Source organism: Sminthopsis crassicaudata, chromosome 2 (assembly GCF_048593235.1).
Source record: "Sminthopsis crassicaudata isolate SCR6 chromosome 2, ASM4859323v1, whole genome shotgun sequence".
NCBI classification, from domain to species: domain Eukaryota; kingdom Metazoa; phylum Chordata; class Mammalia; order Dasyuromorphia; family Dasyuridae; genus Sminthopsis; species Sminthopsis crassicaudata.
In genome coordinates, this window is record NC_133618.1 from 290,954,590 (window position 1) to 290,973,197 (window position 18,608).

The window sequence follows — 18,608 nt, forward strand, 5'->3', positions numbered from 1 at the left end:
GGGATTATCTAAACTTTGCATATTATTTCAGGCTACTCTAAAACTTTAGGCACAGTAGATGATCTACAAAGTTTTTGATAAAGGGATGAATGAACTAGATTTTAAACTTCATAAAAAGAGTGAATGACCTTGTCTTATGTAAGTTTCTTAATAACTTCAAGTCATAGTACAGTCCTCTTCAAATAGGAATATAATAAAGTTTGTTGAGTTGAATGAAGATCTGTGAAATTATCATGGGATACTTCCTTTCATTACCTTTAGTGACAACATCCAATAATCCCCTCTCCTGACAATTTTATGTTTTGTTTTCATTGATTGGTTTCACAAATGACAATACAACTTGTTCTTATAAGTACATTTTTATTGAAAATAAAAAATTAGTAATTCCCTCCCCCCAATATGGTATACTGCACAAAGTCCAAATGCTACAAGGCATATTTATTGTGCAATATCCTTAGAGACTAAATATACATTAATGGCTTATTGGAGGACATGACAACACTGATTTTTATGTTTCTCCATAGGTTACCATTGATACAGATTCTCTATAAACAGTAGTCATTTTCCTCTGTACATGTGGCACACAGTTAAGAAGGCAGATTTCAGGATATTTACATTCATGCATTAAATCTAACACACTACCTTTGCAATTGAAATAATATACTTTGTATATATGTAGGGAATATTGTAATTATATATTGTAATTATCTCTCTTTAAATATATAACTATATATATAATATATATTTCTATACTTTTAAACCTGTTTGAGGTCTTCCCTTCAAAACTTGCTCCTGTAGCTCCTAAGAAGGAACTGGAGAACTCTGACAATTCTATTTGTCTATTAAAGTCTAAAGTAAGTCTCAACAATGATACTTTTGGAAAATACCTATTTAATAAAATGTAAAAAAGAAAAGTCATATTTCATTCTGGACCTCAGAGCTCATAAAATATTCTGAGAATCTGTCTCTATTTTTGATTTGGGACTGCGGATACATTCTAAAAAAAATAAATTCTTAGCTAGAAAAGATCAGTCAGGTTGGATCGTATGTATGCTTAAAAAGTGATAGGCTGTCATTTAATCAGGTTAAAAGCAATTGGAACTCTCTTCACCTCCCTCATCAGTACACAAGAAATCTCTTTCTGAATGACCAGTTCCTGTTTCAAGGTCTTGTCTGAAGTAACCAAACCAAATCAAACCAAATCAATTGATATGTTTTCTTTGCATTTTATTAACTGAACCAAAGAATATCAGAGATGGCAGGGAACTTAGAGACCATCTTAGCCTAAATAGAGTCTTCATATTGAAGGTGAGGAAAGTTTCTAGAGAACTGACCTGCCTGAAATCAAGCAGGCAGTCCCAATTCTTAACAAAGCATCTTAAAAGTCCCATAACTTAGTTTTAAAAAGCAATGTATAAACCCTGTACCAAATTGTTTAACACTGTTTCCTAGATTCTATGTGGTGGGTTCAGAATCCTGGCCTGCTTTATTCCATGTGTTGGTTCAGTCTTTGATTTGATATTTGGACACCGATTCCCTTCTTGGGAACTTGGCTTCAAAATCTATTAAAATAAATGACCTCTATTGTACCTTTCAGCTCTAATATTCTAATATTCCAAGAGTCTCCAGTGTTTTCTTGAGATTTTGCTCTCATGATAACACTAGAGATCAATAGGTAGAGAAGTTGGACTAATATCCCACTTTTGAGATAAGACACTTTATCTTCTGCTGATAAAAACTGCATTTTTTGGAAAACATTCTTTTAACAAGGCTTTGCTTAAGAAATATTCTTTCTCAGACTACACTACCTACATTAGGGTTTAGAAAATATAGTTACAAGAGCTCTCACAGTCTCAGACTTTGGAAAATCTTCAGGTTATCAAGTGAACCCATATATTGGAAGGAGAATCTCCTCAAAAACATACAGCTGATCCCACTTAAGAGATTTCCAGGGATGAAGAATTCACTGTTTTTTAAGGCAGTCTAAGATGTTGACCAGATCTTTAGATAACTCTACTTTTTAAAGAATATTGAGAAAGTAATTTTCTTAAATCATAGGAGGGCTCACAAAACATTAACTTATTAATGGAAAAAAGACAATCTCATTGAGGGCAAGTCATTTGCCTAAAATCACATAGCTAGTAAAAGTAGGACTGGACCCTCAGATCTCCTGACTCTTGGAGAGATATTTTTTAAAAAAATAAATCAGCTGAAGTATTAAGGCTATATTTAGAGTGGAGTAATTGTGGGTCTACTGCATAAGCTTTCAGTCTCTAGTTGCCAGTATTCTATGTATTCTACTGCAAAATAGAGTGGAAAGGACATTGCATTCAGAATAAGAGGACCTACCTTTGAATCCCAGCTCTGCTACTTACTGTGTTGTTGTTGTTTATTTTTCAATTATGTTTGACTCTGTGACTCATCTAAAGTGGTTCACCATTTCCCTCTCCAGCTTATTTTATAGATTAGAAAATTGTGGCAACCGAGGTTAAATGACTTGCCTAGGATCAGATAGCTAGTAAGTGGCTGAGACCAGATTTGAACTCTGGAAAGGGAGACTTCTTGGCTCCAGGCTGACGCTTTCCACTGTGCTACCTTCCTACACTATTGATGGAACTTTGGGTAAATCACCTTTCCCACTCAACTCTTGTGAAATAAGATTGTTAGAGTTTGATCTCGGTCCCTTTCTATTTGAAAATTATATTCATAAGATCATGGCATCCAATCAAACATTTTCATTTTATAGATGAGGAGACTCTGGCCTGAGCATGTTAAATAACTTGCCCAAGATCACACAGATAGTAAATAGCACAGCCTTAAGGCTTCTTGACTTCAAATTCAGGGACCTCTGTTCTATAATTCCTTGCCTCTTCTTCCATTCTGGCATTCCAGAAGCTTAGGTTGGAAGATGTGAGTTGGGAATATCTTACTTCAAGGCTGTACTTTATTAGTCTTTAAAACAACAGATATATTTGGTGAACTAGAGGAGTCTGCTATGTACAGGTTTATAAAGTACCATAACTGAATGTAATAGGAGATAATTCAGAGCTTAGATTCTGTCCAATGCACTTTCCTTATACACACAAGCATCTATTCATTTATAAGACTGATAATACATATTTCAGATCAGAGGCCACCATATTCCCCTTTTTATTTAAAGAAAACCTTTAAAAGTGATAGAATTATTTCATTCAGAAAAACACATTACATTCTGGAAAGGCCAATCCAAACTGCAACTGGCATTAGCAGTCCATCCTATTTAGATTTGCAAATATATCTATATATATATATTTTTTTTTTCACAAGCATGTCTCAGATCATATTAAATATGGAGTTTAAGAGTGAAACATTATTCATAGAGAGGGATACTCTAAGTCAGAAAGATTTCGAATTACCTTTAATTCGGGGGCTAAATTTTAACCAGTGATGATTACTTTGAATACATAGTAAGATGATTGATTCTGTATTAGTAGACACTTTGCTTTATAAAAGGTACTGTGGTGGATTCTGAAAGATATTCAAAGATAAAACAACCACCACAAGGGACTGATAAATAAATGTTCAATGCATGAATGATTTTTTGACACTCAGCTCCATGTGAATGTATCCTGCCCTCAAGAGCTTACAATCTAATAGGTAGTAAATTTAAATAGACACATTATGTAATGCAAAGTAGAGTGTATACTGATATGTATTAATTCCATTGGCAATTATTTTCAGTAATGGGGTTGCTATGGTTGACTTGAGACATGATTGTTGAATATTATTGAATCTTCTCAGTAGTAGTGGAAATCAGCATGTGGGACCACTCCTCCCCCCCTCCATATTGTAAATCGACTCTCAGAACTTTCTATCATCAGTGATAGAAAGAGAAATATCTAGTGGATGAGGGAGGGAGCCAAAACAAGGCTATCTCATAATCATGGAGTTTTGGAGTTAGGATATGCAAAGGTCATCTACTTCCACTGGTAGCTAAATCATAAATTTCCCCTACAACATCCCCAAATAGTTAGCCAGTTTCCAAATGAAGACTTCCAGTATTGGAGAATAGATCTAGTTGTTTTATAGCGAGGGAACAACTCAATGCCTTAGTACCTTGGTACTTGCAGTCCTGGTGGCATCTTGGCTCTAGGGAAAGCATCAGCCATACCACCCATAAATATGACCAAACATTCCCATGCAGAATTGGGTACAATAGGCAGCCTCCATCATAGCCAGTCAGAGAACTGAGATCACAATCATTTGCCTGTCTTTTCACAAACAACACTAACTACAAGCTAAGTCTATTAAGCTCTTAATGAGTTGAGAAAATATGCAGAGAAATTAAAAACCAAAACCAAAACAGCTAAGTGGGGAAAGGGACTTTCCCCTATTCAACAGCTCATCCAAAGGATAGAAAGAGAACTTTGGTTTCTGGTCTGGCTCATCCTTTCCATATCTGAGACCATGAACACATACTAATGTAAACAAGTTTCTTGTTCTTTTTTTTTTTTCTCCTTCATCAGTCAGTTTCATGAAGAACTAGCTGTGCAGTGGGTCCTTAGAGTACAAACTTAGAGAGCTGTGGAAGAACTCAATTATTGTGCTGGGGTAAAGAAAAAAGAAGGTAAGACAGAAACCCAAAGCAAAGCATGGAAGCTCTTGAGGAGGAATGTATTAAAAGCACCTTTTTAAAAAATGAAAATTCTCAGTCATACCAACACTTGAAGGAGGCCTGTCGCGATTGAAGGAGCTTGGGTCACTGGAAATTGCATAGTCACCAGACTGCTGATAAGATTTCCCAGCCTTGCTTGTGAGGGCATGCAGGTTGGGGGCAGATAGTATACACTCATGGATGCCTTCCCTCTAAAGGATAAAGAAGTGGAGGGTGCTATTGCCTTGCCAGAGGAATGTAACCAGCAAATAGGATAGAATGCTCATTCTAAATCCCCAGTGCCAGCAAGTCCTCTTTTGTCAGCAGCTCTTGTTAACTGAAGATCAAACAAAAATGAGAATGGCAAGCCTGACAAGAGAGAAGCTCGAGGCATGCTGATGTTTGTCCCCTTGACCAACAATGCATGTGGTCATCACACCTCATTCTGGGCATAGGAGGAAGAGCACTGTATCAGGAGTAAGAGATCTGGGTTGCAATTCCAACACTGCCCCTCCTTAGATGTGTGACTTTGGGTGAATCACTTAACTTCCTGGCCTTCAATTTCCTCCTCAGTAAAATGAGGTATGATCTCTAGGGTCCTTTTCTAACTCTATATATTCTCCTTTCTGAGCTGCCTCTGGCTGGCAGGCAAATTCCTTTTCATTAGACCTTCAGCAAAGTCTTGAAAAGCAGTCAGGTTGCTCTCTTTGAATGCTTGAGGTGTGCAAGAATTGGGAAATTAAATCCTGGACCCACCAAGCAGTCATCTCTGTGTCTTTGCTCTCTCCCTTTTTCCTGTACCCCTATGTGCTTTGAGGAGATCTCACTCCAGTCAGGCTGTCTGGGAGTCAGCAGGGATTACACAACTGCATTATTTACATCCACTGTTTTGTTGTTTTGAGAGGAGGTCATTGCATATTCGGCTCCACTTGTTCCATTCTCTTCTTTTCTTAGTGGTTTCCTGGGAAGTGGAAGGTGAGAGAAGAGGAGAGAAAAAGGGACAAGAGAAAAACATGGAAATTATTTATTGGGACAGACTTAGAATTTGGATACTATGAGGACGATCCTAGTTTTTAACCCAACATTACATAATTTTCTAATTTCATAGGATGTTCTCTCCTACGCTACTTCTGAAGGGATATTACAAACTATCCAATATAACCTCTCTCATTTTACAGGGGATAACATTGGTTGAGAGAAAGGGGGAAGTACTTTACTAAACCGATATAAGAATACATTGGATGGGAGAGAGGAAATATTTCCTGTTCCAGGGGTCTTATTAAAGCATAATTGCATTTTTCAACCTCATAGAGACTCATGGCAACTCGATCAGCATTCATTATTGTCCCTTTGAATGGGAGTCTAATTAGTTCATAACAAACCTAATAGATGGCACTCTTTGGTTTACAAAGTGCTTTCTTTACATGCTAGATCTTATTTAACCCTCCTACATGGGAAACTGTGGCATAGAAAGGGGACCTGATGTACTCTTAAGCATTCAGTAAGTGAGGACTAGAAGCAAGTCTGATTCCCAAGTCCTTTAATTCCTAATCCCAAAATCCTTCCATAAGACTGACTAATTCTCTTATAACATTAAGGCACCAAGTTGCTGTGTAAGGAAGTCTTACCTTGATTTGGCTATAGAGTCATAGAGGAAAAAAATCATAATAGTGCCAAGAAAAATATAATTAGTATGTACCAGTGGTTCTCAAGTGTCCTTGTGGGATATCTCTTGAGGGTTTACATTTGAGTCTCACAATCCTACCCTTTGGCATCAGAGTGAAAATTAAAGGATGGGAAGGAGGGATGCAAAAGGACAGAAACATGACTAATCCTTACCTCCTTACTTCTTTAAATTTCATCTATGGTTCGAGATTTAGCTCCACCATTGAAGTTTGTTCAGATTTTTTCCGACTACATTCTAAGCTTTAATAGTTATTTAATCATTTCAGTCATCTCCTACTCTTCACAACATCATTTGGGATTTTCTTGGCAAAGATACTGCAGTGGTTTGCCTTTTTCTTCTCCAACTTGTTTTACAGATGAAGAAACTGAGGCAAATTGGTTAAGTGCCTTGGCCAGGGTCACATTAGAAAGTGCCAGATTTGAACTCAGAAAGATGAGTCTTCCTGACTCCAGACTTGGCACTCTATCCCTTGCACTACCTAAATTTCCCCAAACTCTATTGTCTCTTGTTATCTAGTTATCATGCACTGTCACAGTTAAACAATATTCTCAACTTAGTATGTTGTTCTCTATTTAGCATATATGTCTATCTGACTTTTTCCATGAGATTAAAGGCAAAGACCACATCTGATAGGGTCATTATAAAAACTTGAGAGATCTGGTCCAACCCTTTCCCTTATGTTTTACAGACAAGAAAATACAAGACCCAAAGGAGTTAGATGATTTGTTCAAGAACACACAAAAGTGTGTGGAAGAACAAAATGTGACTCAGATCTTGGAACCATGGAGCTAGAAGGGGTCTCAGAGCTGTCAATTCCAATACCTTAATTTACAGATGAGGAAATTGAGGGATATGGATGTGCAAGGACTTGCACAAGTCCATATGGGCAGTAAATCCAGGTTCTTGGAGTCCAGATATAGCAGTCTTGCCATCACACTACATTTAGTTTTAAAGCAAATAACCAAGAAAGGACTTTATAGATCATTTCATTCAACTCCTTCCTTTTCCTCCAATGCATCTATGCTTTCACATTGTGATCATTCTTTTCATTGCTGAAAATCCCAAATGATTTATCACTGCTGATCATCTTGTATCCATATTGTCCCATATATTTACTACATAGGGTACACTTAAGTAATAAGGACCTCCCTCATTTTTAGTTTGCAAGAGTGGCTCTTGATGAAACATATAGTCCTTTTACTGATTGTTTATTGCTTTCTCATTTTGTCTGTCTCTTTTTTTTCTTGCTCATGCATTGGATATTCCCTTCCTTTTGAGGATGAGGAAAAGGGAGGGTCAATGATTAAACTGACTTCCTAGATTTATTACTTATATTTTTTGAATAATAAGACTGCATTTCAAACCCAGGCCTCTTGGCTCTAAGTTCAGTGTTATTTCCATTACCCATGATACCTTCTACTAGTGATATTTGCATTGACCACTTTTTAAAATGCATTGACAACAGTCTAAAATTAACCACTCTCACTAAAATTCAGTTATTCAGGAGCCTGTGGCACCTATTCTCTTAATCCTCTTATAGCTCCCCAAACTCCATCTTGGGCATCCTCATTCCCACTTGAGAGACACTGGTAAGGTACAATGGTTTAAACACAGAGGATGAAAGTACAGTAAAATGAGTTATCAGTTAGGTTGATGATATTGAATGATCAGCACAAAAGTTCCCATCAACATATTTGCCCACACAGAGAGAAGAAAATGATTTTCTCTTTTTCAGTTCCAGTTGGAATACCACAAGGGAAATAACCAAGAAAATAAATCCCATTCATTTCTTGATAGCAGTTCTGGGTCACTAATCCTTCCTTTAATGCATATCAATTGGCTCATGCTCATCAAAGTAGCTTCTATAGTGTTCAGTACTTTGTTCAAAGCACTTTTATATCATTATCTTCTTTGAGCTTGTGAAATCAGAAAAGACTATTGATCACAATATAGAAAACTAAAGCAGGTATTATTTTCCCTACATGATTGATAAAGAAATTGAAGTCCAGAAAATGTTTGAGCCAAGCTTAAGCAGTTAGTGGCAGAACTGGAACAAAAATCCATGTTCTTCTGTTACTAGTCTATGATTTGTAATTCTGTATAAGTCACTGGGATACATGGAAACTAGGCTAATTTCTTTTTAAAAAAATCACAACTCCTGCCTTATTCTATTATGACAAAGAGTTCACAATCACCAAAGGACTACATGATTTGTAGGATGTGCTGAATATACTCCATCTTGAGGTCAGAGATTTTTATTTGTTCCATTGCTGTCTCCCCATGATCTGGGTAGGGGAATCTTACTTCCCTTGTCTATAGCTTTTTTGTGATAATAGAATCACAGGGAAAAATTGGGGCTTCAAATCAAATGATGTTAGAATGTACATTCCTTCAAGAAAAGGGCTAGATAATTTCATGGCTTTGGAACCCCATGGTTATCTTTTTAAAGTCATTTTTCAGTTGTATCTGACTCTGTGATTCCATTTGGGAATTTTCTTGGCCAAGATATTGGAGTAGTTTGTCTTTTACACCTCCAGCTCATTTTACAGAAGAGTAACAGAGGTAAACAAGTTTAAGTGATTTAGGGTCACACCAGTCTAAGGTCTACCTCATTCCAGGCCCAGCACTTTATCTACTGTGAGACCTACTTGCCTATCATAGAGAGGGCCTAATACATGATTGTCAGAGTCAGAAGGGACTTCAGGACATAGAGTATAAAAATAAATTTTGGAGTTGAATGGGACATTAGAATATATAATACTAGTGTCAGAAAGGATCTTAGATCCCACAACAGAAATAGAAGAAAGATCTAATTGGAGATTAAAATTTTAGAATGTAGGGTATTAAAACTTTGAAGGAACCCTAGCTTCTAATTCATCTAGACCAATTCATTTAACCAGTGAAGAAATCAAGACCCGTTAAAGATAACTGATTTGACTTAAGGAGGGTCACATTATTTGTAAATAGTGGGAATAAGATTAAAAAAAGACTCTTGGGCTTCCAATCTTATTTCTACTGCATAACTTATTCTGAGCTAGCCTTTTATACTAGGGTAAATAAGTTGTCTTTTATGCCCTCACAGAAATAAAAAGGATGAAAAGAAACTGTGGAGAGCTCAAATTTCTTTGGACACAAAATTTTTTAAAAGGAAGTATTCTAAAATGTTGCTCTTCTGAGTTTTCAAGTAGAACACGAAGCCTTAATTCTTCAGGTCCTTTGAAAACTTGACTTAGTCTTCTACTGCCATGGCTGATTTCTGATGTGGTGTCACTTGTCAGAAGATCAGCATAAATTTGAGAAGTAATTCTGGTGGAAAATTCCCTTCTACATCTGGAACACGCAGTCTAGTCTGGCTCTTAGCTTTGTGTAGTCAAAAGCAGACTGAAGAAATTGCCAATAGGCCAGGGTTAGATTTACAACTTAACTCATAAATGCCTAAGGTTTCTGTCTTGCTTGTTTTTACTTAAATCAAATCTGAAGTAATGTTTGAAAGTAGAATGAAAGATCATTTCTATACTTCATTTTATATTCTTTTCCACATTATTATAGTATATAATTCTAGAGACAGAGGGAAACCTTAGAAATCTTGTATTCCATTTTCCTCAATTTTATAGGGAAAATAAACAAAGTCTGGAGAGGGAAAGAGACTTCACATATTGTAATTGTGATACTTCACATATGAATATTGTAAGTTTATAGAAGAGCCAGGAATAAAACAATCTTTTGGCAATGAATTTCCATTATGACATCTTCTCCGAATGGTCGTTCTCTACATGATATGATATATTTTTTATTTTTTTCTTTGTTTTCTTCAAAGTCACTCATTTGACTCATTTTCAATAACAAACCCCTTCCCCTCCCTGGACACCAAGCTGGTTTTGTACCACTGGCTCCTCTGTAATCTCAATATGGAGCTAAGAGGCACTTTAAAATGATTGAGTAGATGTGATGGGCCATAGCTCATACATTCCTTCTGTGTCTTGTCTCTTGGGGGTGGTGAGATGGATAGTATGGGTTAGTAAAGGGGTAAGTGGAAATATACTTCATGTCATACTCACTCAGAGGCTCAGAAAAAACAACTTCTGATTCTCTAAATCAGGCTTGTACCCGAGCTCTGCCTAATTTCCCATCCAGGAGACTGATGTATACTTTATACAGAGATGCCTCTGTAAACAGCATGCTTTCAAACCTGTGGAGCACCTTAGTTATTCCAGCACATATATGAAGAGGCATTTCCACCTGAGAGGTGAAAGAAAGAATGCTCCACCAACTGTTCCCTAAATCACATGGTTCCTAAAACCAAGAGAAAGTAATATGAGTCTTGCAACTGCTACAATTGGAATGTTCAGCTTTTCTAGAGATCTGCTCAATATTTTTGGAGTAATTTAGCTCTGTTAGTAAATTCAAGTTCACATTTATCAAATGCGTGGTTAAGTGCAAGGCACTGTCCATGGTTCCAAGTATATACTTACAGATATGACTGAAGTCTCACTATTAAGGAGTTTATATGTCTAAGGGATGGATAACTTTATAGTAATAATAACAGTAATAATAACAAGCAAATATATGAAACTAATTAATAATGAAGATAATAGATATTTTCTATAACACTTTAAAGTTTGCAAAATATTTTACTTGAATTATCTCACATAGGCTTCACAACAAACAATTTGTATTTATAGCTTTTATTTTTTACATCTCTTTAGTTTCCAAATGTATACCTTCATCCTCACACCAGTCTCTATCTCCAAAGATTCAAGGAGCAAAAACATCCAGTAAAGTGAACCAACATGATGACTAACTCTGAAAGTATATTTAATGTTCCATACCAATAGGCATCCACCTCTTCTAAGATGGAGGAGGAAATGTATCTTCTTTCTTCTTTTGGGACAAACTTGAGAATTATAATTATATAGCATCTGGTTTTATTTTGTTCTTTCCATTTACACCACTATAGTCACTATGCATACTGTAGATCTGGTTCTGATTATTTTATTTTGCATCAGTTCATATATCTTCCTATGCTTCTAGGTATTCTTGATAGTCATTGCTTTTTGTGGCAGTAGTAATATTACATTATAGTAATGGAATCATAATTCATCTAATCACTTCCCAAATAATGATCCCACTTCTTGTTTCCAGATCTTTGTGACTACAAGAAGTAATTTTAAAAATATTTTAGTCCAATATATATTATTATTATTATTATTAGCATTTTACAGATGAGGAAACTGAGGGACAGAGTAAAAGTCTTGCCCATGACTACAAAGTTAGTAAACATCAGGGCAGAATTTGAACCATCTATTCATCTATCTATCTATCCATCATAACTATAATACAGTGAAGAATAACATTAATGCAAAGAAAAAAACCTGGAAAAGTTGAGACATTTAAAGATAAAAAGTAAGAATACAAGTACATTTAATATGCTATAGAGATGAAGATGCAGATTGGACTATGACACAAAGAGATCATATTCTGAGAAACTGTGGATTGTATCTGTGATCTAATGCCCTCCTGCAGTGATACCAATTTGAGGTAAAAATTAAGATTCTATATATCAGATGATACTTTTTTTGAGATCCCCATAATGTCTAAATGGGAAAGAATAGCATAGATGGAGAAGACATTCCCAAAGAAAACCCTCATGAAAAGGGTAAGTGTGACATGAACATGAGAACATCTGTGAAGTTATAGAACCAGGATTAGACTCTAGGCTAATTAGGTATATAGATAGGCCTATATAATTTTCCATTAAACCAATGGTTTCTCATCCTGTGGACTGAGGGTTTCTGGGAGATTATAGAATTATTGTGAAAGTTGTCAGATTGATTTTTAATAAGTACCAACCAAATATACAGAATGACTCCATACAATAGGTAAGTATAGCTTCTGTAGCCTGAATAACATTGTGTGCAGGTGCATTTTCCAAATGTATACCAACGCTGTATTGATAAATGTAAATTAAGGGCATTGCAGAATTCTTCATAGCTTTTTCTCAGCTTATATTCCTTATTCAATATGCAATAACAGCACTATTATTATCATGTAGGATCTATAAACTTTTTAATTGTTAAAAAAACCTCATATTATTCCAAACTGTTGGGAACCATTGCACAAAACCATTTTGCTTCCCTGTGTGTTAGCTTTGCATCATCATCATGTATTCCATACTCAGTAATTATCTGCAGGTTTTCTCTGGGATTGTATCTATAGTTTACCCTGTATATAGATAGCTTAGCAAGTACCCCTGACAAAAAAGCTTCTTAACAAGTACTTTAGAGCAGAACTTCTTAAACTTTTTCCACATGTGACCCCATTATATAGGTATGTAAAATAGGTATGCAAACCAAATATTGATGATAATTTTGTGACCCTCCTATTCAGTTACAAGGTCCCATATGGAGTCATGACCCCAATTTAAGAATCTGGGCTTTAGAGAATGTATCATGGCAGAAGGGGAAGAGGCCAGCCTCAAAGTCAAAAGACTTCAGGCTAAGTCCTATCTCTCAGAGTGATACTGACTGTCATCATAGGCAAGTCATGTGATCTCTCAGTGTCTTAGGCAACTTTCTAAGACTAGAAAAGCAGAACAATTTGCAGATGAGAATTTCCTTTTCCATTGAAATCACAGTTCATTTTTTAAAGTATTTTTGGATACTGACAATAAAAACTAAAACATATTCAGATTCACTCTCTATGATCCATGGTACACTCTGTTCCCAGATTTATCTTACTAATTTATGTCTCTTATTGTAGTGCTCTTTAATATCTTCAATGACTTTTGACTACTTATTGAAAAAGATGTGCTATATCATACAATTAATGTAATAGTATAACCTATAAAATAATTAAAACTAGTTAAATTAAGACATCTCAATTTTATTATGTTAGTGACTATAGTTTTAAAAATATTGGCAAGACTATTGAAATAAATCGCTAAATTTACGTTTAAGGATTGTTTACAGCACCTCTCCTTCTTTTATTTTGAATAATCTGGAGTTGGTTTCACTATGGGAGGGCACTAGACCATAGAATCAGTACATAGTCTCTCAGAGCATGATACCTTGGTGGTATACACCAGTCTTTACCCTTATCTCCACATCACACAAAATTTATTAGTATTCTTACCCTTTATCTTTACACATCTCATAGAACTTTTCAAGATTCTTTCATTTGCATTAATGTTTTCACTGGATTATAGTTATTAACTTTTTCTCTTGCTTTCAACTGATCATGTTACTCATCCTCACTTATGAGTAATTTGATTGGTTAGAAACACTTAATCTAAGACATGTACAAATTAAGTGCATTTTGTTCATTCATAAATTCATTAATTCATGTTTTGTACGAGCTTGCATTATTTTTTTGGTCTCAGGAACGGGGAGCACTAGGATAGTGAACTGGCAAAATAATGAAAGGGGGAGGTGGAGAGTGTCAATTTACAACTGTCCCGAATTTGAAAATGCTTTAAGATCAGAGATGGATGAAACTTGGATAAATTGTCAACAGATACAGAAATCAAATTTTCATGAATTTCTTAAATCTATTATTTAATAAGATTAATAAATCCTAACATACATATTCACTCACTGACATAAACGTAGTCTTTTGTTTATTCATATATTTATTAATTTTTGACTCACATAGTTAATGTTACTAGTGGTGAACTCATATGAAGATTAAGAGATAAAAATGAAAGTAGGAAGCAAATGTTAGGGACAGCAAAGAGAAGTGAACTATTTTCAAGGTACTTAGAAGCTTCTGGGTGTTGCTAGAAGTTTACTAATAGATACTTAGTTGTTGAAGGGAAACTACTAAAGGAGATGACATTCTGGGTTTCCAGAAAACAAAAATCTGTTCATTGTTCAGAGTTACAAGGGGCAAATTTCAACTTGTCCACTATCATAATCTCCATTGAGTACAACATTGTGATCTATTGATGGCAGATGTTAAGCAAATATTAATTGAATTGAGTTGAATCCAGTCCAACCTCTTGTTTCATATGAAAAAGTTAATTCAATAAAATTTTATAAGCCCTCAAAGGTAAAGGAAGGGGATAATATGAAGATGAAATATATATTTTGTAATTATTGTTTATAAATATAATAATTTTATAATAAAATATTCTAATCAGAAGACGTATTTTTATATAACCTAATCTCTTTTTTTACATGTTGCCATGTTAAAACAATCACTAATTTGAGTTAAAATTCCATAGTTCTACTGTTTTCTTATCAATTGATTAGGCAGTTATGTCTATAAAAACCAATATCTTAAATTTTTCCTCAAATGTAACTATTCCCTCTGATAAAACTTTTCCTAGAATTTTGGATAGATTTTTAATGTGTTTATTTTTAAAAAATATTTAATATGTTTTCTAATTACATGTAAAAACAATTTTAATATTAATTTTTTAAAATTTTGAATTCCAAATTCTCTCCTCTCTCTTCTTTTTCTCATTGAGAAGACAAGCAATTTGATGTAGGTTGTACATGAATCATCATACAAAACTCATTTCCATGTAAGTCATTCTGTGAATGCAAAAATTGGATAAAAAGACTCATGGAAAATAAAGTAAATAAAAAGTATATTTGTATATTTGTTCCATATTCAGGCTCTACCAGTTCTTTCTCTGGATATGAATAACAGCTTTTATTATAAGTCCAACAGAATTTTCTAGGATCATTGTATTGCTGAGAATAGCTACATTATTCTTAGTAAATCTTTATGCAATATTGTTATTACCGTGTACAATATTTTCCTGGTTCTGTTCATTTTACTTTGTATCAGTTCATTTAAGTCTCTTCATGTTTTTCTAAGAACATCCTGGTCATCATTTCTTAAAGCACAATAATATTCCATCACAATTATATACAACAACTTGTTTAGCCATTTTCCAACTAACAGATAGCTTCTTGATTTCCAAATCTTTGCCACCACTAAAAGGGGCTACTGTAAATATTTTTGTACACATAGATCCTTTTTCTTTTTGTTGTTTATCTCTTTGGGATATAGACCTATTAATGGTAGCAGTGGTATTGCATGGTTTTATAGCCCTTTGGACATAGTTCCAAATTGTTCTCCAGAATGCATAAATCAATATACAATTTCACCAATGATATATTAGTGTTTTAATTTTACCACATCCTCTCCAATATTTGTCATTTTCTTTTCTATTACATTAGCCAATCTGATAGGTGCGGGGCAGTAGCTCAGAGATATTTTAATTTGTATTTCTCTCAGCAATAGTGATTTCTAGCATATTTTTCAGACCATAAATTGTTTTGATAACTTTGTCTGAAAACTACCTATTCATATCCTTTGGCCCTTTAGCAAATTAGTAATGGCTCTTATTTTTATAAATCTGACTCAATTTTCTATGTTTGAGAAATTAGAGAAACAATAATTTTTTCCACAATAATGATTATTAATTATATATTTCCCTCTATCCTATTTTCCCCACTTATCCCACTTTCTCTCCTTTTATTGCATCTATTCTCAAAAGAGTTTTCTTCTGACTTTTAGCTCTCCTAACCTGCGCTCCGTTTTTTCAGCTCTTTCTCACTCTCCCATCCTCTTCCCTTCCTACTTTCACATATAGTAAGATAGATTTTTACATCTAACTGAGTAAGTATACTATTCCTTCAACTCCAATGAGAGTTAAGGTTCATGTGCTTCCCTCCTTGCTTCCCTATTTTCTCCCTCCACTGTAAAATCTCTTTCAGGTATCTTTTATGTCAGATAATTCAACCAAGTCTACTTCTCCTTTCCCCCTTCTTCCAGAACATTCTTCTTTCTCATCTCTTAATTTAATTTAAAAAATCAATCATATTCAACTCACAACTCTGCTTTCTGTCTATGCACACTCCTTCCAACTGTCCTAATAAAGAGAAAGCTTTTAGGAATTATAAATCTCATATTTCCATGTATGAATATAAACAATTTAACTTATCAAATCCATTATAATTTCTCTTTCCGGTTTATCTTTGTATACTTCTTTTGTATCTTGTATTTGAAAGTTAAATTTTATATTCAGCTCTATTCTTTTCATCAGAAATGCTTGAATTTTCCACTTTATTAAATACCCATTTTCCCTTGAAGCGTTATACTCAATTATCCTGGGTACGTAACTGGTAGTTTTTTTCCTTCTTTTTTAATTAATTTTATAATTATAATTTTTGATAGTACATATGCATGGGTAATTTTTTACAACATTATCCCTTGTACTCACTTCTGTTCCGAATTTTCCCCTCCTTCCCTCCACTCCCTTCCCTAGATGACAGGCAGTTCCATACATGTTAAGTGTGTTATAGTATATACTAGATACAATATATGTATGCAGAATCGAATTTCTTGTTGCACAGAAATAATTGGATTCAGAAGGTAAAAATAACCTGGGAAGAAAGAAAAAAGTACAAACAGTTTACACTTATTTCCCAGTGTTCCTTCTCTGGGTGTAGATGATTCTGTCCATTATTGATCAAGTGGAACTGAATGAGATCTTCTCTTTGTTGAAGATATCCATTTCCATCAGAATACATCTTCATACAGTATCGTTGTTGAAGTTTATAATGATCTCCTGGTTCTGCTCATTTCACTCAGCATCAGTTCATGTAAGTCTCTCCAAGCCTCTCTGTATTCCTCCTGCTGGTCATTTCTTACAGAACAATAATATTCTATAACATTCATATACCATAATGGTAACTGGTAGTTGTAAGCCTCTCTTTTGCCCTCCAGAATATCCTACTTCAAGCCTTCTGATCCTTTAATGTAGAAAGTGCTAAATCTTGTTTTATCCTGACTTAGCTGTATGGTATTCTTATTGTTTCTTTTTGGCTGCTTGCAGTATTTTCTCCTTGATTTGGAAGGTTTGAATTTGACTGTAATTATGCCTGGAAGCTTTCAATTTAGGTTCCTCTTTCAGGAGGTAAGAGGCTCATTTTTTCAATTTCTATTTTTTCCTCTGGTTCTAAACCATCAGGGCAGTTCTCCATATTAATTTCTTGAAAGATGATGGCTAGGCTCTTTTTTATCATGACTTTCAGGTCAGATAGATCAAAAATGACCTTTCCTGGATTCATTTTCCAATCAGTTGTTTTTCCAGTAAGATATTTCACAACTTCTTCTATATTTGGATTTTTCTTGATGTCCAATAAAGACATTAGCTTCCACTTTGTTCAATTCTAACTTTTAAAGAATATTTTCTTCAGTGAGCTTTTGTACCATTTTTCCATTTGAGCAATTCTGCTTTTCAAAGCATTCTTCTCTTCATTGAATTTTTGTGTCTCTTTTACCATTTGGCCTATTATTATTTTTTAAGGTATTATTTTCATGATTACTTTTCATTCATCCTTTATCAAGCTGATGGTTCTTTTTCATGATTTTCTTACATCATTCTTATTTCTTTTCCCATTTTTTTTTACTTTTCTTACTTGATTTTTAAAATCCTTTTTGAACTCTTCCATGGCCTGAAACAAATTCATATTTTTCTTTGAGGTTTTGGAGCCAGAAATTTTGACTTTGTTGTCTTCTTCTGAGTGCATGTTTTGATCTTCCTTGTCATTATAGTAACCTCTATGGTCAGATTTTTTTCTATTGTTTGCTCATTTCCCAGTCTATTTCTTGACTTTAAATTCTATGCTAAAGTGGGCCTCTGCCTCTCAAGTGGACGTAATACCATCCCAAACTTCAGGTTTTTATTAAGGTGTTTTCAGTGATAATTCTAGGGAACTATAAGTTTTTCACTTTTTTAAGGTTGTATGTTCTAGGGAGACGTGTGTTTACTACTTTCTTGTAACATGCAGTGGTTTATGAATGGCCACAAGCACTCTTTTCAACTCTAGAACTGTGACCCTTATCCTCTGCAGCTACAAACTCTGCTGTGATCACTAATAGCATTCATGGGCATTAAAACCCAAATCCAAATATGGACAATGCAACAGAGTCCTGGGCCTGGCTCCAGCAAAGGGACCTCTATAAATCTTTTTCTGTCCAATAATCTTACTATCTACAAGCTAAGAGGTCTGGAAACTGCCACTGCTGCTACTGATTCAGTTGCCTCAAGGCATGCTTTTAGTTTACTGGAGCCCAGTATGTGCTAATACAGTCTATGTTGGATTATATTTCTTTTTTACCTTAGTGCAACAGACCTTTTCTGTTCACCTTTGAATTGTCTTGGGATGGAAATGTTTTTGTGGACTTTTTTGTAGCTTTTGTACGTTTTTTTGCTCTAGAATTTGTTTAAAGTCATTATTTAAAGATATTTGAAGAGAGTTGGGGAAAAGT

At 34.7% G+C, this 18,608-nt stretch overlaps 1 protein-coding gene across 3 annotated transcripts in view; it reads right to left on the reverse strand.

Moving 5' to 3' along the window:
- Positions 1-363: 363 nt before the first annotated feature.
- Positions 364-18,608, reverse strand: part of PRIMA1 (proline rich membrane anchor 1) — a 123,320-nt gene continuing 105,075 nt past the window's right edge. For all 3 annotated transcript variants that reach the window (XM_074289695.1, XM_074289693.1, XM_074289694.1), the window contains one exon: positions 364-5,594. In XM_074289695.1, the coding sequence (XP_074145796.1) occupies positions 5,492-5,594 (103 nt within the window). In that variant the 3' untranslated portion in view covers positions 364-5,491. The remainder of the gene's footprint in view (positions 5,595-18,608) is intronic.